The 18,940-nt window shown below is 46.9% G+C and overlaps 1 protein-coding gene across 2 annotated transcripts in view; it reads left to right on the forward strand.

Moving 5' to 3' along the window:
* Window positions 1-18,940, forward strand: part of LOC147081895 (D-glutamate cyclase, mitochondrial-like) — a 42,193-nt gene that overhangs the window by 8,983 nt on the left and 14,270 nt on the right. For both annotated transcript variants that reach the window (XM_085980596.1, XM_085980597.1), the window contains exons 2-8: window positions 1,608-1,758; window positions 3,218-3,340; window positions 3,748-3,954; window positions 5,300-5,560; window positions 7,210-7,309; window positions 9,075-9,223; window positions 12,480-12,599. In XM_085980596.1, coding sequence (XP_085836722.1) covers window positions 1,608-1,758; window positions 3,218-3,340; window positions 3,748-3,954; window positions 5,300-5,560; window positions 7,210-7,309; window positions 9,075-9,223; window positions 12,480-12,599 — 1,111 coding nt within the window. The remainder of the gene's footprint in view (window positions 1-1,607; window positions 1,759-3,217; window positions 3,341-3,747; window positions 3,955-5,299; window positions 5,561-7,209; window positions 7,310-9,074; window positions 9,224-12,479; window positions 12,600-18,940) is intronic.

An 18,940-nucleotide genomic window follows, 5' to 3' on the forward strand; every position in this document is an offset into this window, starting at 1 on the left:
AAGCAGGGACAGGGTACTGAATTTGGATGATCAGCCATGATCGCATTGAATGGCGGAGCAGGCTCGAGGGGCCAAATGGCCTACTCCTGCTCCTATCTTCTATGTTTCTATAACATGACTAGGCAGAGTCAACATGGTTTCATGAAAAGGAAATCGTGTTTGAAAATTTTACCGAGTGTAATGTATCCATGTTTGCTGATGATACAAAGCTAGGTGGGACAGTAAGCTATGAGGAGAACACAGAGTCTGCAAAGTGATATAGATAGACTGAGTGAGTGGGCAGTAAGGTGGCAGATGGAGTATAATGTAGGGAAATGTGAGGTTATTCACTTTGGTAGGAAGAATAGAAAAGCAAAATATTTTTTAAATGGTGAGAAACTTTTAAATGTTGGTGTTCAGAGAGATTTGGGTGTCCTTGTGCAAGAAACACAGAAAGCTAGCATGCAGGTACATCAAGCAATAAGGAAAGCAATTGGCATGTTGGCCTTTATTGCAAGGGGGTTGGAGTATAAGAGTGAGGAAGTCTTGCTACAATTATACAGGGCCTTGGTGAGACCACACCTGGAGTACTGGGCACAGTTTTGGTCTCCTTATCTAAGGAGGCAGTGCTACAAAGGTTCACTAGATTGATTCCTGGGATGAGAGAGCTGTCCTATGATGAGAGATAGTGTAGAATAGGCCTATACTCTCTGGAGCTTCGAAGGATGAGAGCTGATCTCATTGAAACATACAAGATTCTGAGGGGGATTGACAGGGTAGATGATGAGATTGTTTCCCCTGGCTGGAGTGTCTAGAACTTGGGGGCATAGTCTCAGGATAAGGGGTCGGCCATTTAAGACTGAGATGAGGAGGAATTTCTTCACTCAGAGGGTTGTGAATCTTTGGAATTCTCTGCCCCAGAGGGCTGTGAATGCTGAGTCTTTGAGTATATTCAAAGCTGAGATAGGTAGATTTTTGGACTATAGGGGAATCAAGGGATATGGAGATCGGGCGGGAAAGTGGAGTTGAGGTCAATGATCAGCCATGATCTTATTGAATGGCGAAGCAGGCTCGAGGGGCCATATGGCCTATTCCTGCTCCTATTTCTTATGTTCTTATGACTCCGCTCGTGGGTGTGAACCACCCCCACCTCCATGTAGCCGACTGCAACTTTTTTGTTGACCTGGAGCTTGGCCATCGGCACGGCAACCGCTGTCTGTGTTCTGCTCAGTGTGCCAGCGCATTTCCCGTCACGATGCGTCGGACCGGCTCAGCATTAAATTACTGGGCTTCGGCCAGTCGGGCAAGAGGAATAGTAGACCTCTGATTTCGGCTGCCGCTGAGACCGGGCTGGGTGGCTGTGTGAATGCGGGAGAGCGGTTGCACCTAGGTCAGTTTGGCGTTGCTCACCTGGGTTCAATTATAGTCCAGTATTGGTCCAGTAACATAAACCACTACGCTACCGTACCCCTGTTATCTGGCATCATGAGCAAACCCACGTGGACCAGCCAATTTTATGTCTAAATGTGTGCACAATGCCTGCAAACCATATGCTGATTTTTTTTTTTATCGACAGCTTTGTGGCAAAATCTTCTTATCTTCTTTCCATTTCTTTCCCCTCCTCCCAGACGTCTATTCCATGTATCGAGGTTGGCAGTTTCCAGTGTAACATGGTGGTCACTATGCGACCCATCCCCATAGACAAGCTTGATGCAACTGTTCAAATAACCCATCGCATGGAGGATGCCCATGGTGCACCTGTACACATTGGTCATCCAGGTAACTTTACCTTAAGGCTCTTATAAAGAATGCACAAGGGGGGTTGATTTTCCTGTTCTTGCTTCTGGGACCAGCACATAGGAACAGGAGGAGGCCATTCAGCCCCTTGAGCCTGTTCCGCCATTCAGTTAGATCCTGGCTGCTCTGTATCTTAACTCCATCTGCCTGACTTGACTCCATATTCCTTTAGACTCTTGGCTATCAAAGATCTCAGATTTAAAATTATTAATTGAGCGAGCATCTGCTGCTTTTTGTGGGAGAGAGTTCCACATTTCTACCACCCTTTGCGTTAAGAAGTGTTTCCTAACTTCTCTCCTGAATGGCCTGGCACTGATTTTAAGATTATGTCATCTTGTCCTAGAGTCCCCAACCAGCAGAAAAAGTTTCTCTCTAACTACCTTATCAATTCCTTTCAAAATCCTAAAAACCGCAATCGAATCACCCCTTCACCTTCTATATTCCAGGGAATACAAGCCTAGTTTATGTAATCGCTCCTCATAATCTAACCCCTTGAGCCCTGGTAACATTCTGGTGAACCTACGCTGCCCTCCCTCCAAGGCCAATATACCCTTTCTAAGGTGCGGTGCCCAGAACTGTACACAGTGCTCCAGATGTGGTCTAACCAGGGCTTTGTATAGCTGTAGCGAAACGTCCTCCCCTTTATATTCTAGCCCTCTAGTTGCAACGGCTAACATTCCATTCGCCTTTTGGATTAATTTTTGTAATAAAAACAGAAAATGCTGGACATACTCAGCTGGTCAGGCAGCATCTGTAGAGAGAGAAACAGGTTCATTTTTGTACCTGATCATCACATTTTAGTGATCTGTGCACATGAAATCCCTAAATCTCTTTGGTACTCCAGATGCGATCTAACCATAGAGTAAAATCGCGTGGAGATAATGGCACGCCCATAAAGGAGCCCTCCCCCCCTCTGTGGGACCTCTGTTTGATCATGAATTCTACCTCGCCCACGGTATCTGTTGTGTATGTAACCGTTCTACCTTTAAGAGAACTATTGTATGTAACCGTCCACCTTTAAGAGAACTATTTTAGGTGTTGCACTACTTTATTTTGGCTGCTGTATACTGTAATACCGGTGGTGACCACACCGGTATATAAGTGCTGTGTAATGAGTGATTGGGCAGATTCGCCCTGACCTTCGAATAGTAAAGCCCTGTTAAAGTTTACTCTTGTAGTCTGTGTATTAATTCGCTATACAACACACAGACTTTACAGTATCTCCTGAGGAAAGGGTTTGCAGAGTCCCCGCAATAGATCACATTTTGAGGTTGTCCTACCAGTCGCAGAGTGAGAAGGTAAAAGCTAAGCAAGGTCCATGAAGGGGGAAGAACCAATATTTGTATTCCTCCTGGGCATTGTTGTTTTGGCGGATTTTAAATGTTTTTCCAATAAGCCACCAGCGTAGGAATTAAAACAAGTTCACTTTTGCCACCCTCAGGATCAATCGGAATTGAAGACTTGTCCAACCCAGATTTCGGGGACGCAGTTGAAGCACATCCTGGTGACACCCCAGTCTTCTGGGCATGCGGAGTCACTGGAGCAGAGGCTGTTCGCAGTTGCAGTAAGATACAGTGATAGCAGACTCGAGCAGTTGTGTAAAGTAATCCTAAACTACTAAAGTTCTAATTTTACTTAAAAAATGTAACACTTGATCGATGCTCACTTATTGGACTTTTCTTTCTTCTATTTTCTCTGTTCATTTTAATTTAAATTTTTACCCTTTTTTCTCCAAATTTATAAAGAGAATGGGGGAGCCTGACGCAGATGATTTTAATGTCCCTCAGTGGAGGGCTTGATAGATTACGTGCTTACATGCAAGAGATCGTACGTAATACATCAGGGACCCTCATCGATGGGGCAGTAACATACACATATTTTGTAAATATCAATATGAAATTGATTCCACCCTTCCCTTTTAAATTATTAAATTAAATAGCTCTTAACTGGTCCAATTCCTCTTACTTTCAGAATCCCCTCTGGCTTTCACCCACGCTCCTGGCTGCATGTTCATTACTGACCTGAGGAGTGAGCGGGAGGTGACCAGTGACTGCACTGCGGATGCAGAAACCCCACGTGTTTTCTGCATTTCTCAGAACCCGCCCCACTATAGCGTTGCCTCGGTCACCGCAGTTGAGAAAATCAAGGCGCTGGATACTCTGATTCAGCAAGATCCAGGTAAGAAAAGAATGCGAATCACAACACTAAACGATAGTGGGGTTCAGAGTTAAAATGCACTTAAGTAACACTTAAGTAACAGGAAATGGTGTGGAATTAGCGTGGGGGCTGGGCGATGAGGGGGGCAGGAATTTCCGCCTTCCGATTTCTGTAGCTATCTGGCTTCATTGATAGATTCCAACCCCCCCCCACTCCCCATTATTTTAATGGCAGTGTGGGTCAGAGAGGTCATGACCCCTTCCCCCTCTCCTCAATCATTTTTAGATTGGCCAACTTGCCGTTGGAGGACCACCTTTACTGCAGTCCCAGGAACCTCTGTCACCCGCCTTCGGTCCCCAGGTTTGGCCTGGTGAGTCTGTGCAGTTTCCCGGCTTGGCCTTTGGACCAAGTAATTCCCCAGTTCCCAGCTCGGTCCCCTGCCTGCCAAGATGGCGCAATCTCGAGTTCGACTCAAAGGATCGAATGGCCTACTCCTGCTCCTATTTCTTATGCTCTTATGTTCTTATGATTCCGCATCTGCCCCCCTTCCCTAGACTTGCTGAGGACATTTGCACTTCACAACAGTCCTGGCTGAGATGGGCTAACGCAATCGGGCTCAAACCAGGACCTTCCTAATCCATACAACAACAACAACTTGCACTTATATAGCACCTTTAACATAATAAAACGTTCGAAGGAGCATTATCAAACTAAATTTAATACCGAGCCACATTAAGAGATATTAGGACAGGTGACCAAAAGTTTGGTCAAAGAGGTAGGTTTTAAAGAGCGCCTTAAAGGAGGAGGGTAGAGAGGCGGAGAGGTTTAGGGAGGGACTTCCAGAGCTTGGGGCCCAGGCAGCTGAAAGCACGGCCACCAATGGTGGAGCGATGAAAATCGGGGATGCTGAAGAGGCCAGAATTGGAGGAGCGCAGAGCTCTCGGAGCGTTGTAGGGCCGGAGGAGGTTGCAGAGGTAGGCTGTGGCTTTCCCCGCTGGGTCAACAGGGGGGCTTGGCAGAGAGTCTTTAATAGAAAGCCTATCGCCACAAGAAGTGCCTGTGACACAAGATTCTTGTCTGCAACTAATTTACCATAAGTGAGACCAAGATGACTCCTTATCCTACTGTTAGTAACGCTGAATGGTTTGTGTGTGGTTTCCATTGTCCCCCAAACCGGGACCCAAAATAAACCCCATTACTGTGAACAACCTGTATGGTGCTCGCCCATTATCAACCTGCAATAGCAATTGGGTCTTGTTCCGATTGCTATTTTATTCAGAACTTGTACAATTGGACTGAACGTCTTAGAACGCAATTGAACCGGTTGGAATTAAGTCTTAATGAAACGTGTTTCTGTCCCGGACAGGCGACCGAGGTATCAAGCATTTGTTGACCGAAGAGCAGCTGCTGAAAGCCTCCCTCTCGCTGTCACACGCAAAATCTGTGCTCATAACCACTGGATTTCCAACCCACTTCAATCACCAGCCCCCAGAGGAGACGGATGGTCCTCCAGGAGCTATTGCCATGGCAGCTATGTTGCAGGCCCTGAAGAAAAGGGTCGTCATAGTAACAGATCAAAGAGCCTTAGAGATGTACAAGAAGATTATTGAAGAAGCTGTTGAGCAAGGTGGGGGGTTTTTTTCATTTAAAAAATGCGGCTTGATCTGGCAGCAAGTGAAGATTAATGGTTCGCCGTGGGTTTTACCACAACCAATTCCTTTTGAATGAAAGTTTCCTTTTCTTTATTAATCCCTCCATTGGGCCCAGCTCATCTAACTGTAAAGAAGCCATACTGGCAAACGCACCGAATGGTCTCAGCTAGTGACTGTGCTCCACACCCCCGCCCCCCCCCCCCCCACACCCCACCGACCAGCTTTCTCCCACCATCTCTCCTAAAGACACTGAGTTATGGCAGGGTACAGTTCCACAGAGAGCATGCGGAACCTCCGATGCTTTACCCGTTCTTCATGCACAAGCCTGTGACTGAGAATAGTGGCAGGCCAGTCAATCTATGAGGGACGTTGTAGACCGTCCCCATCACGGGACGTCCACACACTTAGTAGCAGAGCTGACTGGACAGTAATAAGGTGAGGGAAGGATCCCAGCCTGAGTACTGGGGACTGATGTAGCACTCACCGTGCAGCTGAGATAGTCTAACTCAACTCAGCATAGTTGGAGTTGGGGGGTGCAGGGAAGAAGCCCGGGACTTTCTTGGCTTTTGTGGCTATGTACACAGGCGCCCTTATCAAGCCCAATGGGTAATAACCGACCAAAGTTGCCCAATGGATGTGAGGTTTGAGTGGTAGACAGCCTTGAGGCTTGAAATCATGACCTCCTTGAACTGTTTGATTCCCAATTTCCCCATCCATTCTCCCCCCCCCCCCCAACCCACCCCTCCAGAAAATGAGATGATTTTCCATTACTGTTAACCGGAAGAACTGATTTTTTTTATTCGTTCATGGGATGTGGGTGTCGCTGGCAAGGCCAGCATTTATTGCCCAACCCTTAGTTGCTCTTGAGAAGGTGGTGGTGCCCTGCCTTCTTGAACCGCTGCAGCCCGTGTGGTGAAGGTACTCCCACAGTGCTGTTAGGGAGGGAGTTCCAGGATTTTGACCCAGCGACGATGAAGGAATGGCGATATATTTCCAAGCCAGAATGGTGTGTGACTTGGAGAGGAACTTGGAGGTGGTGGTGTTCCCATGCGCCTGCTGCCCTTGTCCTTCTAGGTGGTAGAGGTCATGGGTTTGGGAGGTGCTGCCGAAGAAGCCTTGGCGAGTTGCTGCAGTGCATCTTGTAGATGGTACACACTGCAGCCACGGTGCACCGGTGGTGGAGGGAGTGAATGTTTAAGGTGGTGGATGGGGTGCCGATCAAGCGGGCTGCTTTGTCCTGGATGGTGTCGAGCTTCTTGAGTGTTTTGGAGCTGCACTCATCCAGGATTAACAGGTCATGCTTAATTAATTCGCCTCAATTCCTAGAAATGCACAGCCAGTTAGCATCCGCAAGAGAAAGATAGGTCCAACTCCAACAGAATTGTCACCATCATGATAAAATCCTTTTATCATTGATGGCACTGAACATTGGAAGCATGCCAAGACAGAACATGCTAGAAATGCACAGGGGACAGTGGCAACATCTAGAATATCTGGAATGGAACAGTTCATCAGTTATGATTAATGTATCTCTTTCTCTTGCAGATCCTGATTGGCCACCTGCGCATTTTCAATATTTGCAACTTCTCTTTACTTCAAGACTCTCTCCTTTATTTGTCCATAGGAGTGATGAAAACCCCTGTCCCTGTTGTTAGCTTCCAGGATGATGGTGAGGCTTCATCCCTGATGTTCCTGTGTCATGATGGGAAGCCCCAGTTTCCAAGGTAAACCTTAACTGTAAAGCGTGGGTTGGAGAGACAGTGGGACATTGTCCATCAGTAAAACTAGGAGTCACTCTACAATGGTTCATTGTCCACCACTAAAACTAGGGGTCATTCTACAATGGAACATTCGCCACCAGTAAAATTAGGGGTCACTCTACAATGGGACATCATCAGAAAAACTAAGGGTCACTCTACATTGGGACATCATCAGTAAAATGAGGGGTCATTCTACAATGGGTCATCAGTAAAACTAAGGGTCATTCTACATTGGGACATCGTCCATCAGTAAAACTAGGGGTCACTCCCTCAGTACTGCACTGAGGTGCCAGCCTGGATTGTGCGCTGAAGTCACTGGGCTTGAATTAAGGGCAGAAATAAATAAAAATGGTAGTTCTGTGGATCATAAGTTGTGGAAAGGGAAATCGTGTTTGACAAATTTACTAGAGTTCTTTGAGGATGTAACGAGCAGGGTGGATAAAGGGGAACCAGTGGATGTGGTGTATTTGGATTTCCAGAAGGCATTCGATAAGGTGCCACATAAAAGGTTACTGCACAAGGTAAGAACTCACGGGGTTAGGGGTAATATATTAGCATGGATAGAGGATTGGCTAACTAACAGAAAACAGAGAGTCGGAATAAATGGGTAATTTTCAGGTTGGCAAACTGTAACTAGTGGGGTGTCACGGGGATCAGTGCTGGAGCCTCAACTATTTACAATCTATATTAATGACTTGGCAAAAATTGCTGACGATACAAAGATAGGTGGGAAAGCAAGTTGTGAGGAGTACACAGAATCTGCAAAGGGATATAGATAGACTAAGTGAGTGGGCAATAAGGTGGCAGGTGGAGTATAATGTAGGGAAATGTGAGGTTATCCACTTTGGTAGGAAGAATAAAAAAGCAAAATATTATTTAAATGGAGAGAGACTACATAATGCTGCGGTACAGAGGGATCTGGGTGTCCTTGTACATGAAACACAAAAAGTTAGCATGCAGGTACAGCAAGTAATTAGAAAGGCAAATGGAATATTGGCCTTTATTGCCAGGGGGATGGAGTATAAAAGTAAGGAAGTCTTGCTACAATTGTACTGGGCGTTGGTGAGACCACACCTGGAGCACTGCGTACAGTTTTGGTCTCCTTATTTAAGGAAGGATATACTTGCATTGGAGGCAGTTCAGAAAAGGTTCACGAGGTTGATTCCTGAATTGAAGGGGTTGTCTTATGAGGAAAGGTTGAGCAGGTTGGGCCTATACTCATTGGAGTTTAGAAGAATGAGAGGTGATCTTATTGAAACATATAAGATTCTGAGGGGGCTTAACAGGGTAGATGCAGGGAGGATGTTTCAACTCGTGGGGGTATCTAGAACTGGGGGCATAGTTTCAGAATAAAGGGTCGCCCATTTAAAATGATGAGGAGGAATTTCTTCTCTCAAAGGGTCGTGAATCTTTGGAATTCTCTACCCCAGAGAGCTGTGGAAGCGGAGTCAGTGAATATATTCAAGGCGGAGATAGACAGATTTTTGAAAAACAGGGGAATCGAGGGTTATGGGGAGCGGGCAGGAAAGTGGAGTTGAGGCCAAGATTGGATCAGCCACGATCTTATTGAATGGCGGAGCAGGCTCGAGGGGCCGAATGGCCTACTCCTGCTCCTATTTCTTATGTTCTTATGTTCTTATGGACATCTTGCAGTAACCAGTAACTTACGTGTGGGTTCAGCCATTAACAAGTTATTGAGTAATTTTGCATGACTTTTGAATATGGACAGGTTCGACCATCTCGTAGCGATAGAACGTGCTGGAATGGCTGCAGATGGCAATTACTACAATGCATGGAGAGTGAACATTAAACATTTGGTGGATCCCATTGACAAACTGTTCCTAACAGCAGAGGACATCCCCGGAATCGTCACAACTGGTAAGTACAAACTTAACGTTGGGTTGGAAACTGTCCCACGTACTTTGAGAAAAAGGATTGTACGTCACGAGTGTGATGGAACACTCGCCACTTGCCTGGATGGTTGAAGCCAGAACTACACTCAAGGAGCTCGACACCATCCAGGACAGAGCAGTTTGCTTGATCGGTGTTGCTGCCACTGGACTCGCTATCCACACCTTCCCCCATCGGTCCACTATGGCTGTAATAAGTACAACACTCAAGAAGCTCGACACCATCCAGGACAAAGCAGCCCGCTTGATTGGCACCCCATCCACCACCTTAAACATTCACTCCCTCCACCACCGGCGTACCGTGGCTGCAGTGTGTACCATCTACAAGATGCATTGCAGCAACTCGCCAAGGCTTCTTCGGCAGCACCTCCCAAACCCGTGATCATCCACCTAGAAGGCCAAGGGCAGCAGGCGCATGGGAACACCACCACCTCCAAGTTCCCCTCCAAGTCACACACCATCCTGACTTAGAAATATATCGGCCGTTCCTTCATCGTCGCTGGGTCAAAATCCTGGAATTCCCTCCCTAACAGCAGTGTGGGAGTACCTTCACCACACGGACTGCAGCGGTTCAAGAAGGCGGCTCACCACCACCTTCTCAAGGGCAATTAGGGTTGGGCAATAAATGCTGGCCTTGCCAGCGACGCCCACATCCCATAAACAAATTTTTAAAAAAGCTACAGGATGCAGTGCGGCAACTCACCGAGGTTATTTCAACAGCTCCTCCCTCCCCTGAGACCTGTTTCTCCCAGAGGGAGAAGAGCGGCAGTGTCTTGGGAACACCATCACCTGCAAGTCACACAATCTCCTGACTTGGATATTTATCGCCGTTCCTTCATCGGCTCTCGGCCCAAATCCTGACATCCAGCCCAAGTTCAACGGTTGGTCTCCAGAACTAGGAATGGGGGAAGAAATTAGCCAGGGTTCTCTCTCCGGATTGCTATCCAGCAATCCCCACAGGAAGCGTTGTGCGCCGGCAGCCCGTTTCCTAACCCGCACCAAGTCCCGTTCACCCAGCACCCCTGTGCTCGCTGACCTTCATTGACTCCCGATCTGGCAACGTCTTAATTTTAAAATTCTCATCCTTGTGTTCAAATCCCTCCATGGCCTCACCCTCCCTATCTCTGTAACCTCCTCCAGCCCCACAACCCTCCTAGAGCTCTGCTCTCCTCCAAATCTAACCTCTTGTGTATTCATTTTAATCGCTCCATCACTGGGGGCCGTGCCTTCAGCTGCCGAAGCCCTAAGCTCTGGAATTCCCTCCCTAAACCTCTCTACCTTTCTCTCCTGCTTTAAGACTCTGCTTAAAACCTACTTCTTTGACCAAGCCTTTGGTCACCTGTCCTAATATCTCTTTATGTGGTTCGGTGTCAGACGCTATTGTTCTGATTACGCTCCTGTGAAGCGGCTTGGGATGTTTTACTATGTTAGCGGTGCTATATAAATGCAAGTTGTTGTAAATGATTGGTGAGGATTTGGCTGAGATTCCACCCCTGAGATGCCACTCACTCTTCAGGCTCACCCATCACAAATGGCCTCTATGAAAGCTGTTAGTGGATTTAAAATCTTGATCTCCATCTGTTCCTCTCCTCTCCCCCTTCTTAAATATGTCTGGGTTAGTCCCATAAAAGGGTCTGTGCGAGTTTTGGCAAAACAATCCACCCATAACATTACCCTATCATTCTCTTCAGATGCTGATCATTTCCTGCCTTTATTTCAAAAGTTAATGATAATTCCTGGAGGTGATTTGTTTTGTAGAAGGTCTCCTTGACGATGGTGATCATAAGTGTTCAGCCTAAAATTTCAGCAAATGTTACTTTTTGTACTGTAAATTCTTTCTATGTCAACCTTCTTAGGACTACATCCCAAATATGCATCTGTAAGATTGTGGGGAAGCAAGTGAACAAAGATAGGAGCAGAGAAATATACAGGATTAGAAGTGACTACTGTATTTGGTTTACCATATACTACTCTCGCTCTCTTACCCCTCAATCCCTTTCTCTGCCAAATACCTGCCCAGTTCCCTCCTGAATTGGCCAAGACTGTCCACCTTCACTACCTGCCCATTGGTCTGTTCCGTACATTCATCATCCTTTGTGTAAAGTAATTAAAGTCAAACTCTGCCTTCACCTTCCCTCTTCTGAGCTTGAGTCCTTGCCCTGATGTGTGCACCTGAACCAAGTCAGCCAGGTATTGCATTCTGATCATGGATGCAACCTAGCTTGCCCCAAGGTCAACCATCTTCAGCTGCTTCATCAATGACCTTCCCTCCATCAGGCTCAAAAATGGGAATGTTCGCTGATGATTGCACCATGTTCAGTTCCATTCGCAACTCCTCAGATAATGAAGCAGTCCATGCCCGAATGCAGCAAGTCCTGGATGACATTCACGCTTGGGCTGATAAATGGCAAGTAACATTCACGCCAGATAAGTGCCAGGTAATGACCATCTCCAACAAGTGAGAATCTAATCACCGCCCCTTGACATTCAACGGCATTACCATCGCCAAATCCCCCACCATCAACATCCTAGGGGTCACCATTGACCAGAAACTTAACTGTACCAGCCACATAAATACTGTGGCTACAAGAGCAGGTCAGAGGTTGGATATTCTGCGGCGAGTGTCTCACCTCCTGACTCCCCAAAGCCTTTCCACCATCTACAAGGCACAAGTAAGGAGTGTGATGGAATACTCTCCACTTGCCTGGGTGAGTGCAGTTCCAACAACACTCAAGGAGCTCGACATCATCCAAGACAAAGCAGCCCGCTTGATTGGCACCCCATCCACCACCTTAAACATTCACTCCCTCCACCACCGGTGCACCGTGGCTGCAGTGTGTACCATCTACAAGATGCACTGCAGCAACTCGCCAAGGCTTCTTCGGCAGCACCTCCCAAACCCGCGACCTCTACCACCTAGAAGGGCAAGGGCAGCAGGCGTATGGGAACACCACCACCTCCAAGTTCCCCTCCAAGTCACACACCATCCTAACTGGTAAATATATCGGCCGTTCCTTCATCGTCGCCGGGTCAAAATGCTGGAACTCCCTCCCTAACAGCACTTTGGGAGCACCTTCACCACACGGACTGCAGCGGTTCAAGAAGGCGGCTCACTACCACCTTCTGAAGGGCAACTAGGGATGGGCACTAAATGCCGGCCTTGCCAGCGACGCCCGCATCCCAGGAACAAATTTAAAACAAAGTTGTGTCTCTTTGTTCTCCAGGTATTGGTGATGGAGGGAACGAACTGGGAATGGGAAAGGTGAAAGAGGCCGTCAAAAAACATGTGCACAATGGGGACCTGATAGCTTGTGACGTCGAAGCAGATTTTACGGTCATCGCAGGTGGGTTTACTGGACTTTGTACCAATACATTGGACAGTCCAAAGGTTGGTCCTGAATATGTAGTAGGTACTGAGCATAGGATCGCTAATTGGTGGAATTCAAAGTTTTTAAATAATTAAATAAATTCAGGGTCAACTTTGGACAGTTATTTAATCTGTGATATTCTGGAAACAAAGTGGTGGTGCTGATCATTAGGAAACTGTTGTTAAGTCCCGGGGAGAGGGAGGATGCAAGTTTTAATTCGCACACTGTTGGATTTACTGATCTGAGCCATGCTAAGTCTAGGCTGTGGTATCTCCTGGCTGTGCTAGGTGGAGGTGATCAAATCGTTCAGTTTCTGGAGAGTACCAAGGCTTCATATGTTTAGACATAGAAACATAGAAACATAGAAGATAGGAGCAGGAGTAGGCCATTCGGCCCTTCGAGCCTGCTCCGCCATTCAATGAGATCATGGCTGATCATCCAAATTCAGTACCCTGTCCCTGCCTTCTCCCCATATCCCTTGATCCCTTTAGCCTTAAGAAATATATCCAACTCTTTTTTGAATATATTTAATGAACTGGCCTCCACCGCCCTCTGTGGCAGAGAATTCCACAGGTTCACCACTCTCTGGGTGAAGAAATTCCTCCTCATTTCAGTCCTAAATGGCTTACCCCTTATCCTTAGACTATGACCCCTGGTTCTGGACTCCCCGGCCATCATAAACATCCTTCCTGCATCTAGTCTGTCCAGGCCTGACAGAATTTTATAAGTTTCGATGAGATCCCCTCTCAATCTTCTAAACTCCAGTGAGTATAAGCCCAATCGACACAATCTCTCCTCATACGTCATTCCTGCCATCCCAGGTATCAGCCTGGTGAATCTTCGCTGCACTCCTTCCATGGCAAGAACGTCCTTCCTCAGGTAAGGCGACCAAAACTGCACACAGTACTCAAGGACACTATGGCCGCGATTTTGCCGGCGCTTAGAGTGCGGGTTTGGAGGCAGGTCAGAGGTTAAATTCGATTTGATTGACGGCGGGTTCCAATCCCACTGTCAACCCGCTTCCAAACAGCTTTCCCACGTGTCGGGTCCCCGATTTGCGAATGGACCCGACACCTAGCGGTGGGAAGCGGATTAAAGGCCTGCCTATTAACAGGTACTTGCCAGTAGTTTTCAGCCTGTTTTTGGATTTTGCCGCTTCTGGCTCGGGTTTCCCGACGTCCAGACACCGCACCAGGTCAGTGCGGCGTGTTGTGAGTCTGCTGTTTGTGGAATGATGACAGCTGCAGAAGTGGTGTGAAGAATCCAATGTTGTACGTGGTGAGTTTCAGAGCAAAGAAAATGTTGGGTACTGCATTTTTAAAACTTTTACAGATTTCTTTAACTTACAAGTTTTTAAATCCAACTATGGGGGTGATTTTGCCAATGGGGGCGCGTTGGAGGCGGGACTGCTGCTTGTCAGGTTTTAGTCCCGCCTCCATCGACTTGTGGCCACCCCACGCTATTTTCCCTTGATTGACCTTGTTAAGCCCGTCCAGCGGGCTCAGCAGGCTAATTAAGGGGAAGCCGGTTACAGAGAACGTCAGCGTATGACGTTTCATTGACAGATGAATTGTCACCGTTTGACAGCTCTGTGTTTGGTGAGTCCTTGTGTTCAAGACTCATCAAACCTCTTTCCTGAGCAGAAATTAGATGGTTGTTGCATCGGAGAATGCAGCAGCCATTCTGTCATCTCTGCCGGTGAGATGCGAGACTCTCTGGTTTACCAACTGTTGAAGCCTGCAGGAAGAAACAAAGGTAAGTAAACATGTTCTATCACTTTTCACTCACCTCACATACTTACCCCTCCACACTTGCACCCATCACTCACCTCCACAGTGCACTTTTGCACCCCTCCGACCCCGCAGACCCACTGCTCGCCTCGGTGACCCTGGTGGGGTTTCCCGATATCGGGAACATAAGAACATAAGAACATAAGAAATAGGAGCAGGAGTAGGCCAATTGGCCCCGCGAGCCTGCTCCGCCATTCAATAAGATCATGGCTGATCTGATCCTACCCGCCAATCCACTATGACAGGACTATCTCCTGAATCTAACAGAATTAGACACACGAAACAGGAGCAGGATCAGGCTACACGGCCCCTGGGCCCACTCCGCTACCCACAGGGCCATGACCGATCCGAACCTAGACTCATGTCCAAATTCCTGCCCGCTCCCCGTTGTTGTGTATGTAACCTGTTCCACCTTAAGAGAGCTTAAGCCTGTTCCACCTTAAGAGATGTACTACTTTCTCAGGCTGCTGTAGACGTAATACCGGGGGTGAACACACCGGTATATAAGCACTGTGCAGTAATCTTGTATTCAGTATAGTCCCTACCTCCAACCAGTAAAGACCTGTTTTTATTGTTACTCATTAGTCTGTGTCTTAATTAACTAAATAATTCACAGACTTAACACTGGCGACGAGTCAGGTTCTTACCCTGCGGCAGTTATTCCACGGCGGTTGAAGAGAGGTTTCAAACCTCACCACCCCACTGGAAGCGACAGGCATTAGGACCCTGAAGCCTCCATCAGCTTGTGAACCGGAGTAGAAGACAGGGCTGGGGAAGACAGAGGTACAGGGCGATAGCGATCGGCAGATAAGGGCCGGGCCGCTTTCAAATCGATCGCATCTGCGATAAGGGCGCGAGAGCCGCTTCGAGCGGGAGGCGTTTCAAGCCAGCGATCGCACTCCAGATAAGGGCCGAGAGCCGCTTCGGTCGGGAGCCGCTTCGCGATCAGCGATCGCATAAAAGATAAGGGCCGCACTCGGGCTTACAGACAGCGTCGGGGGACGGGTGAAGACCGCCAAACGCGGGAAAACCGCCATCTTGGGAGTGGAGGACGACGACAAAGAGCGGGAAGCCGCCATCTTGTGTAACATAAAATTCCAACAAAATTGTAACAATGCCTAAACACGGGAATATTGGCACCTTTGATAGTGACATCGAGGATTGGGCCATATATGTAGAACGAGTAAAAAATTATTGTAAGGCCAATAAAATTCGTGAGCAAGATAAAGCACTAACATTATTAAATTTAATGGGTGCGAAGACATACGGGCAATTGAAACACCTGTTATCACCAGATGAACCGGCGGATAAGACGTTCGATGAGATTGTTACTGTCCTGAAAGATCATCTAAACCCCACGCCGCTGATGCTAGCGGAACGATTTAAATTTTACAACAGAAGGCAACTACAGAATGAAAGCAATGCTGAATATTTGCTGGAATTGCGTAAATTAGCGAAATATTGTCAGTTTGGAACGGGACTGACAGATGCACTACGAGACAAATTTGTGTGTGGTTTATTTAAACAAGATACACAAAAGCGACTGCTCGAGGAGAATGAGCTGACGCTTGAGAAGGCGGTCACTATGGCAGCAGCACACGAAGCCGCAGCGAGAGGCACGGCAGTAATGCAGCTACGGTCACCGGAGCTCAGTGCACACAAATTGGGTGTGAGTTCTGTTAAATGTTATCATTGTGGAAAGACAACGCATGATCAGAACCAGTGTTGGTTTAAAAACCAAGAATGCAGAACATGTGGTAGGCTTCGACATATAGCTAGAGTATGCAGGTCAGGGAAGAAGACCAGCAACAAGAAGTCACCGCAAGGGAAATACGCAAAGGTACACAAGGTGGCCGAACAGGAGTCCGATTCAGACGCTAGCAGTAATGAACTGGCTGGCTTAAGCAGTATTGAACTGGCTAGCTTAAGGGTACTCAACGTTGGTAAGGGTGCAGACCTCCAGACAATTTGGGTTACTCTTCAGATAGAAGGAGTCCAAGTAAAAATGGAATTGGACACTGGATCGGCATTGTCGGTCATGAATAAGAAAGATTACAGAAGGTTATTCCAACATATTCCCCTACAGGATACGGAGATTATATTGACAACCTACACGGGGCAGAGAGTGTACCCCATCGGGACAATAAAGGTTGCAGTGGCCAACAGGGGCGAAGGAAGTCAAATAATGGATTTATATGTGCTACCGGAGGGAGGTCCACCACTACTAGGCCGGGAGTGGTTTAGAAACATAAATATGGACTGGCATTCGCTAAAAGCCATAAAGAGTGAGAACTCGGTGCAGATAATCAGCCCAGACTCTAGAACTGATGATGGTAAGACCAACCCATGTGCAAAAGACAAAGTTTCAGCACAGAATTCCACTGAGCAACAACAACATAGTTTAACAGAGAATTCTGAGTCTGTCAAGTCTACCGATATGCACATTTTTGAGGGACACTGGGCTCGAACTCAACTCCATTTCAAACTACAACAGCAATTAGAACAAATGATTCGCCGTTTTGAGCAAGAGATGAATGAAATAAAAAAGTTCTTTGTTACAGAGTGGGAGAATCTGGAAAGGCAACAGAAGCAACTGATGGAGAAAATGGAGCAGGAGCACACCAACCATCTGCGCGAGGAGGCCGAACGAATCAAAGCTGATTCAGGTTCTGAAGGTGCGTGCCATAATCTGGTGTCAGAAGAGTTAACGGTCAGCCAACTCCTTCATATGCTGAGGGACAAGACTCTGAAATGGGAAAAACTTGAACACGAGCTGCGATCTTCAAAGGAAAAGGGTTCGGAGCTCTCAAAAGTCATTGAGATGGCTGATGTGACGACACAGACTGAAACAACTGCAACAGAGCAGCCATTGGATGCCAAAAGTACGCTGACTCACGTCAATGTAGAACAACAGACCGCTGAAACAGCTGCTCCGGTAGAGGGATTGCATAGTCCGATCAATCAATCTCCAAAGGAAGTTGAAGTATTAAAATCACAAATGAGGTCACTAGTAAACGACTTGCTGAAAGCCCAGAAAAAGCTGGATGCAGAGGTACACATGAAGAAGTCTCTTCAGGAAAGATGTCTGGATTTGGAACAAGAGCTGGCTAACGTCCAGCTGGGTATGAAGGAAATAGACGACCCTCTCACTGGTCTAGCTCAGGACGACACCGAATATTACCATGACCTGGTGGACGACACCGAATATTACGATGTCCTGTCCTGCCCAGCTTGTAACTTCGACTCCCAAAGTGCAGAAATCATGGAGGAGCACCAAAAGTCTACGGAACATCGGGAGAAGCTGGCTCTACGACGGAAACAGGAGGAAGAGAAGGAGGAACTGCGCATGCAGCTGGCAGCTGTGGCAGCTGACAATGGAGCCCAGAGAGTCTCCAAGAAGCAGAAAAGGAAAAGTAAAAACAGAAGATGACCCATCTGAACCATTATCACCTCTACCAGATCACACACGTGGTCCCTCCGAACGGAGCCAAATCAGTTCGGAAGTTCAAGCTGTTAAATCCATGAAAGGACTATTGAATGAGTAACGTGAACCGACTACACCACAGAGATTGAATCAGTGAACTGTTTTCCGCAGAGACTGAATCTGTGATATGTTACGTTAAACATGAAGTTATATATGTATATATGTTATTACGTTATGTTAAATGGGGGGATGACTATAAAGCTAAGAAGGGAGGAGTGTTGTGTATGTAACCTGTTCCACCTTAAGAGAGCTTAAGCCTGTTCCACCTTAAGAGATGTACTACTTTCTCAGGCTGCTGTAGACGTAATACCGGGGGTGAACACACCGGTATATAAGCACTGTGCAGTAATCTTGTATTCAGTATAGTCCCTACCTCCAACCAGTAAAGACCTGTTTTTATTGTTACTCATTAGTCTGTGTCTTAATTAACTAAATAATTCACAGACTTAACACCCGTAACCCTTAATTCCCTTTTCTTCTAGGAAACTGTCTATTTCTGTTTTAAATTTATGTAATGATGTAGCTTCGACAGCTTTTTGGGGCAGCATATTCCATGGACCTACCACCCTCTGAGTGAAGTAGTTCCTCCTCATCTCAGTTTTGAAAGAGCAGCCCCTTATTCTAAGACTATGCCCCCTAGTTCTAGTTTCACCCATCATCTGGAACATCCTCCCTGCATCCACCTGATCCAACCCCTTCATAATCTTATATGTTTCAATAAGATCGCCTCTCATTCTTCTGAACTCCAATGAGTAGAGTCCCAATCTACTCAACCTCTCCTCATATGTCCATCCCCTCATCCCCGGGATTAACCGAGTGAACCTTCTTTGTACTGACTCGAGAGCAAGTATGTCCTTTCTTAAGTATGGACACCAAAACTGCATGCAGTATTCCAGGTGCGGTCTCACCAATACCTTGTACAACTGAAGCAATACCTCCCTATTTTTATATTCTATCCCCCTAGCAATGAAAGCCAACATTCCATTGGCCTTCTTAATCACTTGCTGCACCTGCATACTAACCTTTTGAGTTTCGTGCACCAG

Source organism: Somniosus microcephalus, unplaced genomic scaffold (assembly GCF_052327205.1).
Source record: "Somniosus microcephalus isolate GS21.2 unplaced genomic scaffold, FLI_Smic_1.0 scaffold308, whole genome shotgun sequence".
Classification (NCBI taxonomy): domain Eukaryota; kingdom Metazoa; phylum Chordata; class Chondrichthyes; order Squaliformes; family Somniosidae; genus Somniosus; species Somniosus microcephalus.